Source organism: Amblyomma mixtum, chromosome 2 (assembly GCF_055824585.1).
Source record: "Amblyomma mixtum isolate Tamu chromosome 2, ASM5582458v1, whole genome shotgun sequence".
NCBI classification, from domain to species: domain Eukaryota; kingdom Metazoa; phylum Arthropoda; class Arachnida; order Ixodida; family Ixodidae; genus Amblyomma; species Amblyomma mixtum.
This window is the reverse complement of record NC_143013.1, coordinates 243,995,529-244,011,121: the sequence shown is the minus strand read 5'-3', so window position 1 is coordinate 244,011,121 and position 15,593 is coordinate 243,995,529. Positions and strand designations below refer to the sequence as shown.

Genomic DNA, 15,593 nt, shown 5'->3' with positions numbered 1-15,593 from the left:
AGCTGAGAAAAGTTGGAGTACTCTCTGACATAACCGCCACGGATAAGCACCTTAGGGGGGTGCAGAACTTTTGCCACAGAGTACTTCGCGTTAGAATCTCAAATGTTAGCTCTTCCTCTAGACAGGCAACGGAGTCGTCATGATGTGGAATCACATTTTATTTTCTTCCTCTTCTTCGGCCAGGGTTAATGGGTGAGGGGAAGGCAAGCTAGTACGACAGACTAGGTATTCAAAACAAAACTTTTTTTTATGCTTAGCCCAAAATGTCGAATAAAATATCGAAAGATGAGCGGAAGCAATGGTGAAAGTCTTGAGAAAACTTACTCATCTAAAGAACGCTTTCGTGGGTTCTCTAATTACCGTCGGGCTCGGCAGCGCTGTATCACGGCCATTCGAATTCCCGCGGCTGCGTTTTTAGTGTACCCTCTAAGGTGTCTGAGCGAAAAGCATTGTAATCCGCTACTGCTTCACAATTAGAGCGCTGTGATGTCAAACACATGAATGTCCTATTTAGTTATTGGTATGCCATCTTGAGAGGAAGTAGAGATCACAAACAGACGTGGAACGAAGGGAACACACAGCGTCATTGTTCAAATGGCTCTTAGGCTAAACTGGTGTTGTGCGCTTCTTTTGTCCTGGGTATGGGCTGGCTATTCCTTCGCATCAGTCATGTCGAGCTGTGCCTGACATAGAAGCAGGATGCAGCAGGGAATTATTTGTAACACTGCAGTCTCTGAGCGCTACGTTCAGGGTAGTTTTTTGCGCGTGTCTACGATTTTTATTTATTCTTAGGCATTCATCGTAAGATACTGACCGCCTTGATGCCCTTGACAGTGTTGTGCCCGAAAGATAATTTGTTTTTTTCTTTTTTTCAGCGCTTGATATGATCATCAACTTGGTGACAATGTATGAAGACAATTACCCAGAAATGCTCAAAAAGGCTTATGTCATAAACGGTGAGTGGGCAGGGCCATGTTGTTACGCCGTCATGCATATTCGTTCCTATACTGGTGACGAGGAACCAGTAAATCATGTTGCGCGCTTGTACAATTTCGAGTCTTGAAATAAGCTGAATGCCAACTCCCTATATTCCTGGTCTCTGCCAACTACTGCGTCGAAACTGAGCATCGCGATTTACGATGAGTTCTGATATATATGTTATGCAAAACATGGATCGGTTCCTTATGTGCTGTGCTTTCCACAAACCATGATCGGCGGTGATACGTGTGAATCGTGAGGAGAGGTAACTATTTTAATACACAAATATTTACCTTAGCCAAAATATTGTGCAGAAGCGGTATTATGTTGTCAGTGTAAGGCTCGGAGACTAGTGCCGTCGTAATGCATCTTCCGCACATGTACGATTACTAGTTTTGAAGTAATCTGAATGCCGTATAAGCATCCTCTGCCTCGTGATTTCTCTGATCCGGTCTTATATTATAGCACGAAAGGCACAGATTTGTTTTCATAACGCATTTTTTTTTATGGAGAAACGATTGGTCTCTATGCAATGCATGGCAATATCTGCTCCGGCCGGGGCTTTGACCTTACTGACAAACCGTAAACGTACCTCCATTTCAGCACCTAAGATCTACCCCATCATATACAACATGGTCAAGCCCTTTCTCAGCGAAGAGACGGCGAAGAAAATACACGTGTTTGGCAAAGGTACAGTATCCTACGGTTATCTCCCCTTATGTCACTCGTTGCTGCAACGAATTAACTGGAATGTAAGCCGGCGAAGGTTACACAACGACCTCGAGTTAACGTTTTTCCGAAGTGCGCGCTGTGGTTATCCTCTGTGGCTTCCCAGGAAATCAGGCCACTGCCGACGCGTCACAGAGCGCGGAGCTGCTTCTAATCGCTTGATTGCTAGCGTAACACCGCAGCGTTACAGGTCGGGCGGCTCTCCGATAGCAGCTGCTGATTGTCCAAAAGTGCTGCGTTCCTGACTGGTCTTGACCCAATTTCCCGCTTTCGCGTTTGCGTACTGCACAGCGCTACGATCGGATGCATGACTTCCTCAAGGGCAACTTGCCATGCAGCATAGTTGGCAACCAGCACTTTTGTCTACTTTTAGGTTCTCGCCGAAGCGAGGCTGCTCATTTTAAAACCGTACGAGTTTCTGAGGCTGCGTTCATTCAGATCCTTATTTACAGGCCGCACCACCCAGCCAACCTATATTCAGAATCAGCTATAATATTTCGTTCAGTGTTGACGCCACCCAAACTATGAGACGTATACTGATCTGGATCAGAGCGGAATATCAAAACTAGTCGAACCACATGAAGGAAACATGCATCATCAAAGTTTAGTTATGGCGTCTCGCCAAGTCTTCTAACTTGATTCAAGTGCCACGCAGGCGCCTCTCACGCTTCTTGACTATTGCATTCCTTCGTTAACCTCCGCGATGGCCTATTTACTGAAAATATGCGTGCTGAATGTAGCCAACACCCTCACCTGGCCTTGTAAAATTACGCTGAACCTAAATTGCCTAATAAACTTGCAAACTTCGTTTGGCTCCCATCATTTGTGACATCGCCACAAGTAACGTTAGCTATCCCTGTGACTTCACGTCTGATGGCTACTAAGCATGGAATTCGATTTCAGATAAGGTGTTTGGGGGGGGGGGGGGAGGGGAGGAAAGGAGAAAAATCCGTGACAACGCGATAAAGGTCTTACAGGGAGAAATCCTTCAATAAAACAATGTGCTGGCAGCTGTAAGGTACTATGCAACTTTCTAGTTGAATCTTTGTTCTTAGAGCTACCTGAAAACTTCTGAACACTTTAGTGTCGCTCAGGAGTCAACTTTGCAAATGCAGTCGTCCTGATATCTTTTAACGTTCTTCATGTGCAGACAACTGGAAGAAAGCGCTGCTCCAGGACATCGCGCCAGAAGAGCTTCCTGTGCACTGGGGCGGAACCATGACTGGACCTGACGGCGACCCAAGATGTACACACATTGTAAGCGTCATCACTTGAGTGTCACATGACATGCGTTGCCTCTCCATGGATACCACTGCATTTCGAAAGTTCAGCAGGTAGCTGCAACGGCATAGCGACCAGTAGATGTACCTGGCAATATATGATAGCAGGATACTTGTTTTGCTTACGAATTAGCAAAAAGAATAATGGCACCATTGTCAGCACTTTCCTTATCATTATTTAGCGTAGCTCAAGGAAGAGCGACAACCGATGGCAGTTAGAGGCGAGCTTCGTTCCTTGTTGTGACAGTTACGGCATCACTGTTTCTCTGGTTGCTCGGTGTTTTCCCGGTTGCTGTGTGCCTGAAAGAAAACAGGCACGGTAACTGTGGAATGAAAGTTATGACTTTCTATTAAACAACCTCCAATACTTCCTACTCTCCTTACAGCACAGGGAGCCTCACAACCTTTCCTTCTTGATCATTTCTCCAGAAGGCTACAATTCTCTCTCCTCCCCCTATGTCGCTCGTTGGCTTACTAACACAGCATCAAGTTCTGTAGTATAGACCATCAAACTTCCGTAACAAGCCACCCCCGCCTAACCAAGAATTCCCTGCAAGCTCGTGAAAGTAATGTAGGTCCTCTTCAACAAAAGGAAGACGGTGATTAGCGGCGTGGTCACCAATGCGAAACGCCCACGGTCTCGTTTCATTCTCTTGGCCATGCGATCCATGGTGGTCTTTGTCGGGCTATGCTTGAACAAGCCTCCTCCGGTGTTTCTTGATGGGTTCCAAAGCTCGACAAGACGGATACGAAAGGAAAAGAACACACACGACAAGCGCTTGTCGTGTGTGTTATTTTCCTTTCGTCTCCGTCTTGTCGCGCATTGGAACCCATCATGAATGTTTACCAACCTGCCCAACTTTTAACCCTCCTCCGCTGTTTCGAGCTTTGGAACCCATCATGAATGTTTACCAACTTGCCCAACTTTTAACCCTCCTCCGCTGTTTCTGTGTCGACAAGTTGCCCATGGCGCCTCTAGCATGCACGTTCTTTCTCCATCTCGCCTTTTCCCGTGGCGATTCGCCCGACCACGGATTCCGACTGGGTGCTCCCTGTTTTAAAGCCCTCTCTAAGATATGTATCCTAAACAAGCCCTTTGTACCTTAGGCGGTGCGGGCTGGGCAACGTTATTTTTATTTCGCTTCATCTGCCCAAACTAATTTATCTATTCTAAGCATTGCAGGCTGGGCAGCATTGTTTTCATTCCTTTTTAACAGCCCACACTAATTTCTGTATCCTAAGAATGCAAAGCATAGGACATGTAGAAATATTTATTTATTTATTTTATTTATTTATGGCATACTGCAGGCCGTGAGGCCCAAGCAGGAGTGGATACAGAACAGAACACAAATTGAGCAATAATACCAAAGTGCAAACAGAAAACGAGCAGCGCGAAATGACGTGGAAAAGAAAAAGAAACTAACAAAACAAACTAAAAACAAACTAAAAATGGTTAATTATCAGGTCAAGAGACCCTACACACGAAGCTGGTAAGCTGTTCCAGTCACTGATGGTTTGGGGAAAGAAAGAGTGCTGAAATAAGTTAGTCTTTGCAAAGTACGGGGTCAGAGAAAGGGGGTGGGAGTGTCGGGTTTGTCTGGTGTTCTGTAGATTAAGATACGGCGAAGAATTAATTCCAAGTTTATGGTTAAATAACAAAAATAAGAATTTCAACCGAAGAAACTTGCGCCGGGACTGAAGGGTTGGTATTGAATTCGACTGCATTAATGCAGAGACAGAAGCAGTTCTATTGTATTGCGAAAACATGAATCGCACAGCTTTTCTTTGGATCCGCTCAAGTGCTTTTATGTTAGTGAGAGTATACGGGTCCAATACAATGCACGCATATTCCAATTTAACACTTCCTACAATAGAACACTTCCAATAGAACACTTCCTACAACACATGACAGTACGGTCATCACTGCTCTGGCTAGAGCTCATAGATTTCGCCTTGAAGGAGGCTGCTCTCACCGCCACCGACCGTAAGTTACACATATCGCAGTATGCTTTACTACACTCTGCGGAGACTGGACCAGCATCCGCTTAAGCCTCCGCAATGACGGCGGAAGCACACGAGAACATAACCTAAATGTGTACAATAAAAAATGTTTCTAACTGAACCCCCCCCCCCCCACCCCCCCCCCCCGTGGGCGCAGGTGGGTGCCGGTGGGCCCGTGCCCTGCTCGTGCTACACGGCGCCCTCTCGGCGCCTGTCCTCGGACCAGAACCTCAAGATGTGCGTGGTGGAGAAGAAGTCGGCCGTGCCCTTGACGGTCGAGGTGGCCGAGGCTGGCTCCATCCTGCGCTGGGAGTTCCAGACCGAGAACTACGACATCGGCTTCGGCGTCTTCTTCATGCCGGAGTCCAACGGCACGGCGGACGGCGGCGGGGACCTCCAGGAACTGGTCGCCATGCAGAGGGTCAACTGCCACCTGGTGCCAGAGGACGGCATGCTGGTCTGCAACACGCCCGGCAAATGTGAGTCGCCAACGACGACTGGTCCGGCGTGGTCACTTAAAGAGGGACTCGCTCGTCGTAATTTTGCCCTGAACGAAACGAACCCGAAAGGAGTAGGGGACACGACAAGGGTTTGTCCTCGTCTGTGCTTATCCGCTCTGATCTAGTATCTTTCGATGCAACTACGCACCACCTATACCATAAGCGAGTCATTTCACTTGATCCCCGTTTTCCTAAAATAATCTATTCAGCTTTGATTATTCTGTTAGACTGGCACTCAGACCTGATTCAGTTTTTTGCTTCCTTTTATTAGCATATATATCATGAGGCCAATCTAAAGTTCTCACTCCAACGCCTCCTACAACGTACAAAACATATATATTTCTTTCTTTCTTCCTTTCTTTCTTCCTTTCTTTCTTTCTTTCTTTCTTTCTTCCTTCCTTTCTTTCTTTCTTTCTTTCTTTCTTTCCTTCTTTCTTCCTTTCTTTCTTTCTTTCTTTCTTTCTTTCTTCCTTTCTTCCTTTCTTCCTTTCTTTCTTTCTTCCTTTCTTCCTTTCTTTCTTTCTTTCTTCCTTTCTTTCTTTCTTTCTTTCTTTCCTTCCTTCTTTCTCTCTTTCCATCTTTCTTTCTTTCTTTGTTTCTTTCCTTCCTTCTTTCCTTCTTTCTTTCCTTCTTTCTTTCATTCCTTCTTTCTTTCTTTCTTTCTTTCTCTCTCTTTTTCTTTCTTTCTTTCTTTCTTTCCTTCTTTCTTTTTTTTCTTCCTTTCTTTCTGTCTGTCTTTCTTTCCTTCTTTCCTTCTTTCTTTCTTCCTTTCTTGCTTTCTTTCTTTCTTCCCTCCTTTCTTTCTTTCCTTCTTTCTTTCTCTCTCTCTTTCTTTCTTTCTTACTTACTCTCTCTCTTTCTTTCTTGCTTTCTTTTTTTCTTCCTTTCTTTCTGTCTTTCTTGGTTATTATCCTTCAAGTCGAATACAAAAATGTTTGCAAAATCTGCTGGGCCAATAGCCGAAGCTAGTACAGGCCCATTGTACACATTAGTTATTTCGGCTACAGAATATACATAAACCTCGGTTACACATGCTTAGTCAACGAAACAATGGCGGTCGACACTCAGGATCCGACATATAAAGATCAAGACACATAACACTCAATCTTCACAGAACAGAACCGTTTAATAGAGAATAGGCAATTGCTTTCCATTTTGATTTCGAGGGGCACTGTATTCTATACTTTTGCCCCGAGATACTGAATTAAGCGCTTTCCATAGGTGTTTCGGGTAACAGGGTAATTAAATTTGCTATTGCCTGCAATTGTGGTATTTCTTTTACAGATAACACAAAAAACATCAATTGAAAGCGGGTAATTATTCTGTATCATGTCATTATTACCATGGCAATTCTCATTTCGTACAGCAGTTTGTTCCATAAAGTTCGGCTAATAGCTGAGTTCTCTTGAAAGACTTTAGGGGAAAGTAGTGGCTGAACATGAGCACGTGAAAATGACTGAGCCAACTGCAAGCAGCGGCCGCGCTTAGTTCCCGCCCCTTCTTGTTCTGCGCAGATGTTCTGAAGTTCGACAACAGCTTCAGCTGGTACCGGAGCAAGAAGCTTCTCTACCACTACCAGGTGCTGCCGCCGACGCCGGCGTAAAAAGGCCGAGGGCCCGACAGTTCTCTTCCAACGGCTTCGTCTCTCTTGATTTCTCTTCCTTCTTTCACGTGTCTTCGTGCTTACGTCAGTGTACATCGGAAACTGGTGTTCCGTAACTCCATCCAACGAGACATAGAGCGGTCATAGGGACTAATAAGAAGGTGAAGAGGCTGTGAATATAATGAGCTTTAACTATTTGTATGTGTTAGCTAGGACGCGACTGTTAATCTTACACGGTCGTGTTACGATAAGAGAATAAGAAATAGGGATCAGATCGGAGGCAAAAATTACGAGTGAGAGGTTTAGCGAAGGAAATCTTAACCGGTTTAGTTAGTGTCTAGCGCTTACAACGACGGTACAGGAGCCGGCGGTAATTCTTAAGGGGAGGACATGTACGCGAACAGGGTCTTTTTGAGTACCTCTGGCTAGACGCTTAGCTTCATTGACCACTGTGTTCCTGTAGAAGGGTGTTCTTTAGCGTCACATTCCACGGTATACAAGTGATATGCGCTTTCCGGGCGTAACTTTTGGAATAATTTACCATTTCCCGTCACACTGTTAATCACCACTACTGCAGTGACCTGGAAAAAGGGTGAAGCAAGCGGGGACCTACCGCGTACAGCGCAATGGAAAGGAGTTTTGCTTTAAAAAATGCAGCTGCCAATACCTGACAAGACACTTGAATGACGATGTCGCAAGTTCACTTTTACTTTCTAGCTCAGCTCTTCCCGAGGCATCCTAGCAAGAAGCGCAAATGAAAAATTAACTTCTGGTTCTGGTAAAAGGTGAGAGTGAACACGGATTTAAACTTCACGGCTATCATTATCAGGCCGTTGTCTACCCTCGTGTGTCTTTACCTGTTCACAATATAACTTGCTTCTTTTTGAACCAATCTCCCTATTCTGAAGCCGAACCGTTTCATTCCTACTAAGTCTGTACTGAAACCGTCTTCACAACCCGTGCGTCACATACCATTCCCTCTTCTATTTCGAACGGATATTACAGGCTTTGCAAAAATATTGACAGCCAGCCAATGGACTGTCAGCAGAAATTCTACAGATTGTCCATGGGTTCTCTGTTGACATTTTGCAAGAAAGAGTCGTGATCTATAACTGTTTGTGCTGTCGTTTGCCCTTTGTTGTGTGAGCGTGTTATTGCATGTCATGTATGCGTTAAGCATGCGGCGTTGACGCATGTCTCCAGCTGCAAAAAGCATGCGCACTTACTCAAGCGGGCGAGTGTCGAGTGAAAAACCTGGGTAATGGGTGTACATAACGATGCAGATCTCCCCATTCTTAACGCTGTGCGAGTCGCGTGCTCAGTTAATGCAAACATATTCATAACCTTCATTACTCATTAAGTTCCCATATTTCAGACACACACAAGTTGATTTGATAAAAAAGGCATCAAGAACAGGAAAGAAACTCTTAATACGTTAGGTAAACAAGGCACAATACGAATGCACGAGTTCTCGACTCTTCGATACAGTGTCAAACACTATAAAACTAAGCTTCAGGAATCAGAAGCGACCTACGGTGAAAGTGATGAAACAGACGTAACGTGGACATGTCATTACGCACAAACGAACTAGTAATAAAGCAATAGGCACAGAGCCGGGCACATGTTCTGAAAAATTAACCAGGAAATGAGAGAGCATACCCAAAGGATGACTACTTTGTAGCTGACGGTGGTATAATACGTGTCTTAATTAAGCAGTAGTCGTGACAGAAGGAGTCTTTAGACGCTGAATGTTTTAGACTAGGCACAGCCTTGACCTCGCTGGTGCAAAGTGCGAACACATCATAAAACGCTCAAGAAAACAGGGATGCGTATATGCACGTTCATAGGTTTTGACGCACGTACACATTCACACATATGTTAAATTTCAATATACCAAACGCACTAGTTTCGGTGAAATCGTAGCAGATTCTCCTCTCGTTACAGCAGGAAACTTTTCTGGCTACCTGGTATTCCCAGGAGTGCAGTGACCGTCTATCTGGAAAGCATGAGAAAACCTGCACTTTGTAGAGGTGCGTGTGAAAATTAAGGGGTGGTATTGGAGTGAAACAAGGAATAAAAAAAACAGCGATAAACTACCCGGCTAGAAGAAACTATCCAATGAAGGCCACGTTGCAAAGGTCGAAAGCGAAACGGCGACGTTTTATACGCTATCAGCCGATCAGGGTTGTGCACGCTTTTGCACGACACTAGATTATCTATATCGATGTTGCCCTCACTTGTAAGCGCTTAGCGGACACGTCTGTTTTTACTGTTTACTCTGCGACCGTATGAGTAGATGAAAGTGATATTCCCAGGCTTAATTAAGCACATGCGTCGTGAAATCTTTCAATAGAAAGAAGTTGTACAGGCCGCGCGAAAACACCATTAGTGGTTTTTCTGCGCTCAGCAGAGACTTCAGGCGGTTGAGATGACTAAAAGGGAGGTTATCATTCTTTCCCATCATCTAAAAGTATGCGATAGATGTGAAAATAGAGAAATCAGGGGCTTGAAAAGAAAAGCGCTATTGGGCAACACTTGTTGTTGGGCTAGTTGGTAAGACATTCTTCTAAACGAACCAGCGCAAAAAACACAACGGACAAGAAAAAGGCGGAACACGACGGACAGGAGCGCTGATTGGGCGCCCTCGGCTGAAGTTATTGGGCGCCCTCGGCTGAAGTTTTAACTCGGACTGCTAAAAGTAGCTGGTTTGTCTGAAGCTTCGTGCCCAGCCTTTGATCTGGGACAAGATTTTGTACTTTATACGGGTTTCTCCGAAACGCGTCCGAGATTCACCGCTAGCCGCGCTTCCAGTATGAGGACTTTTCGCCAGATAATAAAACTGAGGTCGGCGACACCAGCTGGGATATTACTTATAGAGAATCGTGCTCCCTTTGCTACACTAACACATGGGGCCCTACTGAAAGCAACCGCACATACAGAAGTGCGCACAGTAGCATGACTGACTGGGCCTGCGTCTGCCTCCGAGCCGTAGTTAGAACGAGCTTAGCACAGCAGAAAAAAAATTACGCAAGGCACTTAAGACTACATACATGGTTTAATAGCTAAAGCATTAATTTTTTAGTTCATGCATTTTTTTCCCTTTCCAATGACACTCATACTCATTAGCATACAGTCGTAAGGCAACGCATACGCAGGTTCCCCTTTATACACCGGGAAGCGACGCGGTTCTGTGCCCTGTGGTTGCGTGCTCGCCTCGCAATCTGAAGGTCCTTGGTTCGACTCCCCGCACCTTCGGAATATGTTTTTCCTTTGCTGATGACGTCATTGAGAATTCTGCGAACCACATTTCTTGGATGCTGGAATTCGTAGCTAACGTGACATATAATGAAGTTGTGCCGCTTCAATAGCCAAGTTGATGGTCACAGCTGCTAGGCCGTACAGAGAATTTTCCTGCGTAGTCAAGCTGTTTTAAAGCGCTAATTCAGATTTCAGTGTCTCTACCTGCCGCGTCACCATATGCGTCGAAACAAGCAGGTGTGAGGACGCTGAACAAGCTAGCCAACGTATGCTACGCACACAAAACCAAAGTGTATTTCTTGGTCACAATTACGTCATAGTTCTCTTAGCTGAACAGCGAAGCTAAGCGCATATTCGTATTTCATTCTCGGCAGAACATATCCAGTAACGCGTCGGTTTCCGCCGCTCATATTTTTATTTGGGCCTCGGCGGATACTACAGCCTCCACGTCCGACAATAACTAGCGTTCTAAAATCTGCCGCAGTTTCCTTCCTGTAGGTCGTCCTTAGTTTTACTCGCACACAAAAGAAACACTGCAGCTGTTGCTCACTATTTTATTAGCGGAGTTCGTTTCCTGCGAGGAGTTTATGAAATTCGGCGAATTTGGCGAATTTTCGCATCGTGCTTTCATTCATCTTTCAAGCCCTGTAGCCAGGCCAGCGAAGAGTTACCTTAAAAAGGAACAGACTGGCACCCGGTGAAACATATACACCAGTGAAGGGCACTGGCAGAAGGCACTGCTCCTACAAGGTCTGCTTTAATCCTTGGCTCAACATTAGGGCCTAAGGCATGCGTCTTACGCACACAATTGCAATTCTACGTGCTGATGCCGCTTGAAATCCAATAATCTACGATTTTCAAGGCGAGGAGATATAATCTTACGTTATGCTTTTATTATTTCTTCGCTGTTGCATTTCAAATGCTTGAAATAAAATCAGATCGCTATATCTTAGCGCACTCAGACTTAACCGCTTTAAGCAAATCGCAATGCATACAGGCTTCCCGCAGGAAAGGGTGCACGCTCTAAGTACTTGGCTCTTGGCCGTGAAATATACATACCTTCTAGCAGGGTGTGTAACTTAATGAAAGCGGAACAAGCATGGAAGGTCGCAACGATTCTAGTCACGTTCAGAGATAAGCGTTTGCAAGACAGTGGGAACATGCTGGCTTTCTGCCATTCAGTCACCTGATTTCTGCCAGCGTCCTAATACTTCTTTCGCACACTCGGGCTCCTTTACCTCTTTCGCCGCTAGCGTTATATAATCTGACCATTGCATCTCCACTTTTCTTTGATAAAATCATTTGTCTGTTTTTCTTTCTTGTGTTTTAGTTTTCTCTGACAGACTTGGTTGACGGATGCTCAAGGGGTTTTCCGACCTCTTATCAATGTTAGCCCTCGTGCCGCTGCATCTATTTCACTTGCGCGTAGATACTACATTTCCTATCTAGGCGCAAGTGAAATACATGCTGTGGTACGCGGATAAGTGTAGATATTTGAGTGTGTTCTGCAGCACTTTCTTTCTCGTTTCTTTTTTCATGTGTTAGAAAGTGCTGTTATCAGCTGTCGTTCTGCCTGTGCTGCAGTCTTGCGTGTGGTCACCAACACAGCAAAACAACTAAAATTTTGAGTCACATAGAACACAGTGAGAATACGGTTATCCCTGTCTGGCTGTTATCGTGTAACTCAGCCTAGTCTTATGGAAAGCGTCCGCGTTAAATAATGAATTCATGTCTGAATGAAGATGAATAATGTCGGAGTGCGTTCTTTTTTGCACGATGCACAGCAGCGCTTTCGATTCATATAGGAAATCAGGTTAGGCGGATGCTTAAGAAGCTGAATCAGCTGCAGCAAGAAGCAGCAAGTTTTTTTTTTTCTTTCACGACACTCCTTGAGCCGTCGTTAATTTCTTCAAAAAAAAAAAAAAATTATTGCCAAACACTTTGCTGAAGGAAAGTCCTTGTCCGGGAGGATGATTTGCGATTTTTTTTTTATTTTTTCGGGGAAGACATTTTAAGCGGAACTTTGCTCCATGTCTTTCTGTGATGTAACTGTGTGTTGCTTTTGCCTGCCGTCATTGACGTGTGCTTCTCAGTATACCTTCGCAATTTCTTCTCCTCCTCGTCCTGAGCAACTCCTGCACTATATACCTGTGCTTTTTTTGTGCTCGCTGTTTCGAACGCATCTATTTCTCGCAAATCCCTGTAATTGTTTTATCTAGTCGTTTGAGAGCGAGGGAAATCTATATCTTCGTTCCGTACCCAGTCTTGGTGCGATCTTTGTTGTTGTGAGCGGTTAAAAAAAAAAACGAAAGAAACACGTGGAATTCATCGATGTCAAACATATTTCGCTCGTGACACCGACTCCGGTTATGCTTCGACTACGTCAGTTGGTGTAATGTAATATATCCGCTTATGCATGTAGAAGTAGCCCGAACAGAGAGATGATAGATGCGCCTGTGCGGCCGAGGGCACGTGAGACGAGGTTAGCCTTGGCGAATTCTTCCCCTCGCTACTTGAATGTACTGATAAATTTGAGATATATAAATGAGAATGCAAAATCGAAAACATCATTCAGAACTTTGCACAACGCGGATGCAGCTGGGCTGCGGCTCTTCGCACAAGAAACGATGAATCCACAGTTAGCGTGCGCCGTCGATAGAGGGCGCTGCTTAGACAAACGTCTTAAAAACGTCTAACCCGCGCGCTCCTGCTCCTCGCGTTGAGGAGAGAATTTATTCAAACGTATTTTCAGCTCCATGCAGCGTGCTTTCAGAGTAGCCGTAGCGGAAGAATCCTGAGGGATGCCGACTTCACGGAGTTCTTTAATGCGCACAGACATCTTAGTAAAACAATCACTCCTTTCATTTCGCCTCCAGCCCAAGTGCGGCCGCGTCACACATGCCCTCGGACCCACAAGCGACTAGTTTGAGAAGAACGAGTGAGCGAGTTCAAGCCTTCCTATAAAGTTGCTGACATGTGATACAAGCCAGCGGTGACAAAGCTCTTGCCGTGGCTGCAATACCCGGATGGTTGGTTAAACTAGAGAGGGGGAGGGGGGAGGGGAGGGAGTAAAGGCAAAGGGTTCAAACATGCTCGCAGAGTTTGTTCCTTGCTCTTGCCTGTAGAATTTTACGAGCGAAAAGCGCATCGCCTGTGGACGGGAGCTCGCTGTGGCACGTTGGGTCGTAGTTGTGAAAGGCTTTAACGTGACCGCCGGCGGGCGTCAGTTTAACGCGCGCTCGCGCCGGCTCCCGTCGTAACGGCGTTAAGGACGTGAGCGGGCAACCACTATATACTGTTTTCTGGGTCGTTATTCGGACACTGTGCTTACGGAAATAAAATGAGTGTGTTGATAACAGTGATGCCTTTTTATTTTCTGCGGGAATGTTATCGTAAGTGCAAGTGGTTTTAGTGCCTACGACGACATCATTCTTCCCTCCCTGGAAGGTAGGTTGCTTGCTTCCTCTCGAATACGTGTGTGTCCTCACAAACAGTTCGGTTCCAAGAAAACCTGCTGGACCATCCGTAGCATCCGCAATCTAGACGATAACAGTCGCTTCCAAATGACTGTACGGCACTGTGGATTGAAAAGGGAGGATTGGGTAAGCTTCCTGAACTCGGACGGCGTCAAAAAAGGTGTCTCAGCTAGCCTTTGCACACGTTACAGTAAACAAGTAGCCGATTACAGTTGCAGTTGGTAGGTTTATAGTTGACTTATAGGGTTCAACGCCACAAAGCGACTCAGGCTATGAGGGACGCCGTAGTGGAGGGCTCCGGATAATTTCGACCACCTGGGTTTTTTTAATTTGCACTGACATTGCTCTATACAGGGGCATATAAAATTTTGACTTCATATAAATGCGACAGCCGCGGCCAGGCAGCTGAATAATTAAAGCGAAGTAATCGATTGCAGCTAGGCTATTTTGTATCCCTCGTTTTCAGCATACTACGAATTTACACGGACGAGAATGAAATGATACCGCTTGGTTGATCTAAACTCCGTTGCAGTACATACCTTGGTAATTTCACGTGTACTTGGTTTTTCGTAGTTTTCTTTGGCATTTCTTCAACGTTTATTTGTGAACACGTCATTAGCTACGTTGAAAGGTATCGCGATGTACCATGTCCAACATTCTCGGAAACAAATTTTGAACTTTAGAAAATTGTAAGGCACTGTTATAGAAATATTGAAGGTATTTGTTCGTTGCTCTGATATGTAGCAAAATCTTTTAAATTGTTTCCAGCGATCGCGTCTAACAGTTAAGACTGCCATAGAAAACCAATAGGGAACGCTTTTCACGATAGCAAGAACGTTGATAGAAAAAAAGAATTAAAGACTGCCGTCGGGTGATCTGCGGATATATTGACTGTTGAAATTGAAATTGAAATTTATTAAAATTCAGACAAAATACAATTGTCTAGGTGAACAGGGCTAAAGGTGACACATGAGGTCACCTGACTGGGCCCTAAGCACCCTGCATTCATACAGAACAGTGTGGACATGAAAGGCAATTCAGTGAAATTCTGCAAGAATATCGTAAGACAGCAAAAACAGACCCCTAAAAAAGAATATTACAGCAAAATTCTACAGGAATACCGTGTGATTCCACATACAACTAGACTTGAAAAGCACACCCTTGCTACAAAAAGAATAATCACCAATGTGTTCCCTTGACAAACAAACAAAGACAACCGGAATGAAGGGGATCGCCTGGAACATAACAGTAAATATACTGGCACCGCAGTTTCTACAAAAATAGCCGAGTTTATAGGCAAGTCAAGAAAAAAATTTTTGCCTGCTTTCGGAAAGCATGCAGAGAAGAACAGTTTTCCATGAGGCCCAACAAATCAGGATGAAGATTCAGAAGGTTCGGAATAATCCAACTGGATAATTGCTTTCCATAATTAGTCCTACATTTAGATTTTATAAAAGCATGCAGTTTTCCTAAATTCGTAATGCGGCTCATGCTTCCTATGCTTCGACATGAATAGCTGTGAATCGCTTTTTAAATCTAAAAAGGCAGTCTCTGACAAACGCAGCTTACACAAGGATTCAGTGTCCAAGATTCTATTTTGTATAAAATATAACGATGTTGAGTCACGTGCCGGTAAGCTTTCAATGAAGCGGACACCTTTCTTCTGTAATAAATATAGGCTTTCCATGTTTTGCCTACCAGTAGTGCCCCATACAAGGACATAGTAATGAAGCCGCGTGTGAACGGTACTGAAGTACAGCTCACGTCG

At 44.8% G+C, this 15,593-nt stretch overlaps 1 protein-coding gene across 1 annotated transcript in view; it reads left to right on the top strand.

The window, feature by feature from the left end:
• The window catches only part of LOC149363281 (SEC14-like protein 2), a 71,294-nt gene extending 57,587 nt beyond the window's left edge, over positions 1–13,707 (top strand). The window contains exons 8-12 of the mRNA XM_089573428.1: positions 876–956; positions 1,582–1,668; positions 2,858–2,964; positions 5,146–5,467; positions 7,003–13,707. Of these exons, the coding sequence (XP_089429554.1) occupies positions 876–956; positions 1,582–1,668; positions 2,858–2,964; positions 5,146–5,467; positions 7,003–7,091 (686 nt within the window). The 3' untranslated portion in view covers positions 7,092–13,707. The remainder of the gene's footprint in view (positions 1–875; positions 957–1,581; positions 1,669–2,857; positions 2,965–5,145; positions 5,468–7,002) is intronic.
• Positions 13,708–15,593: the final 1,886 nt, after the last annotated feature.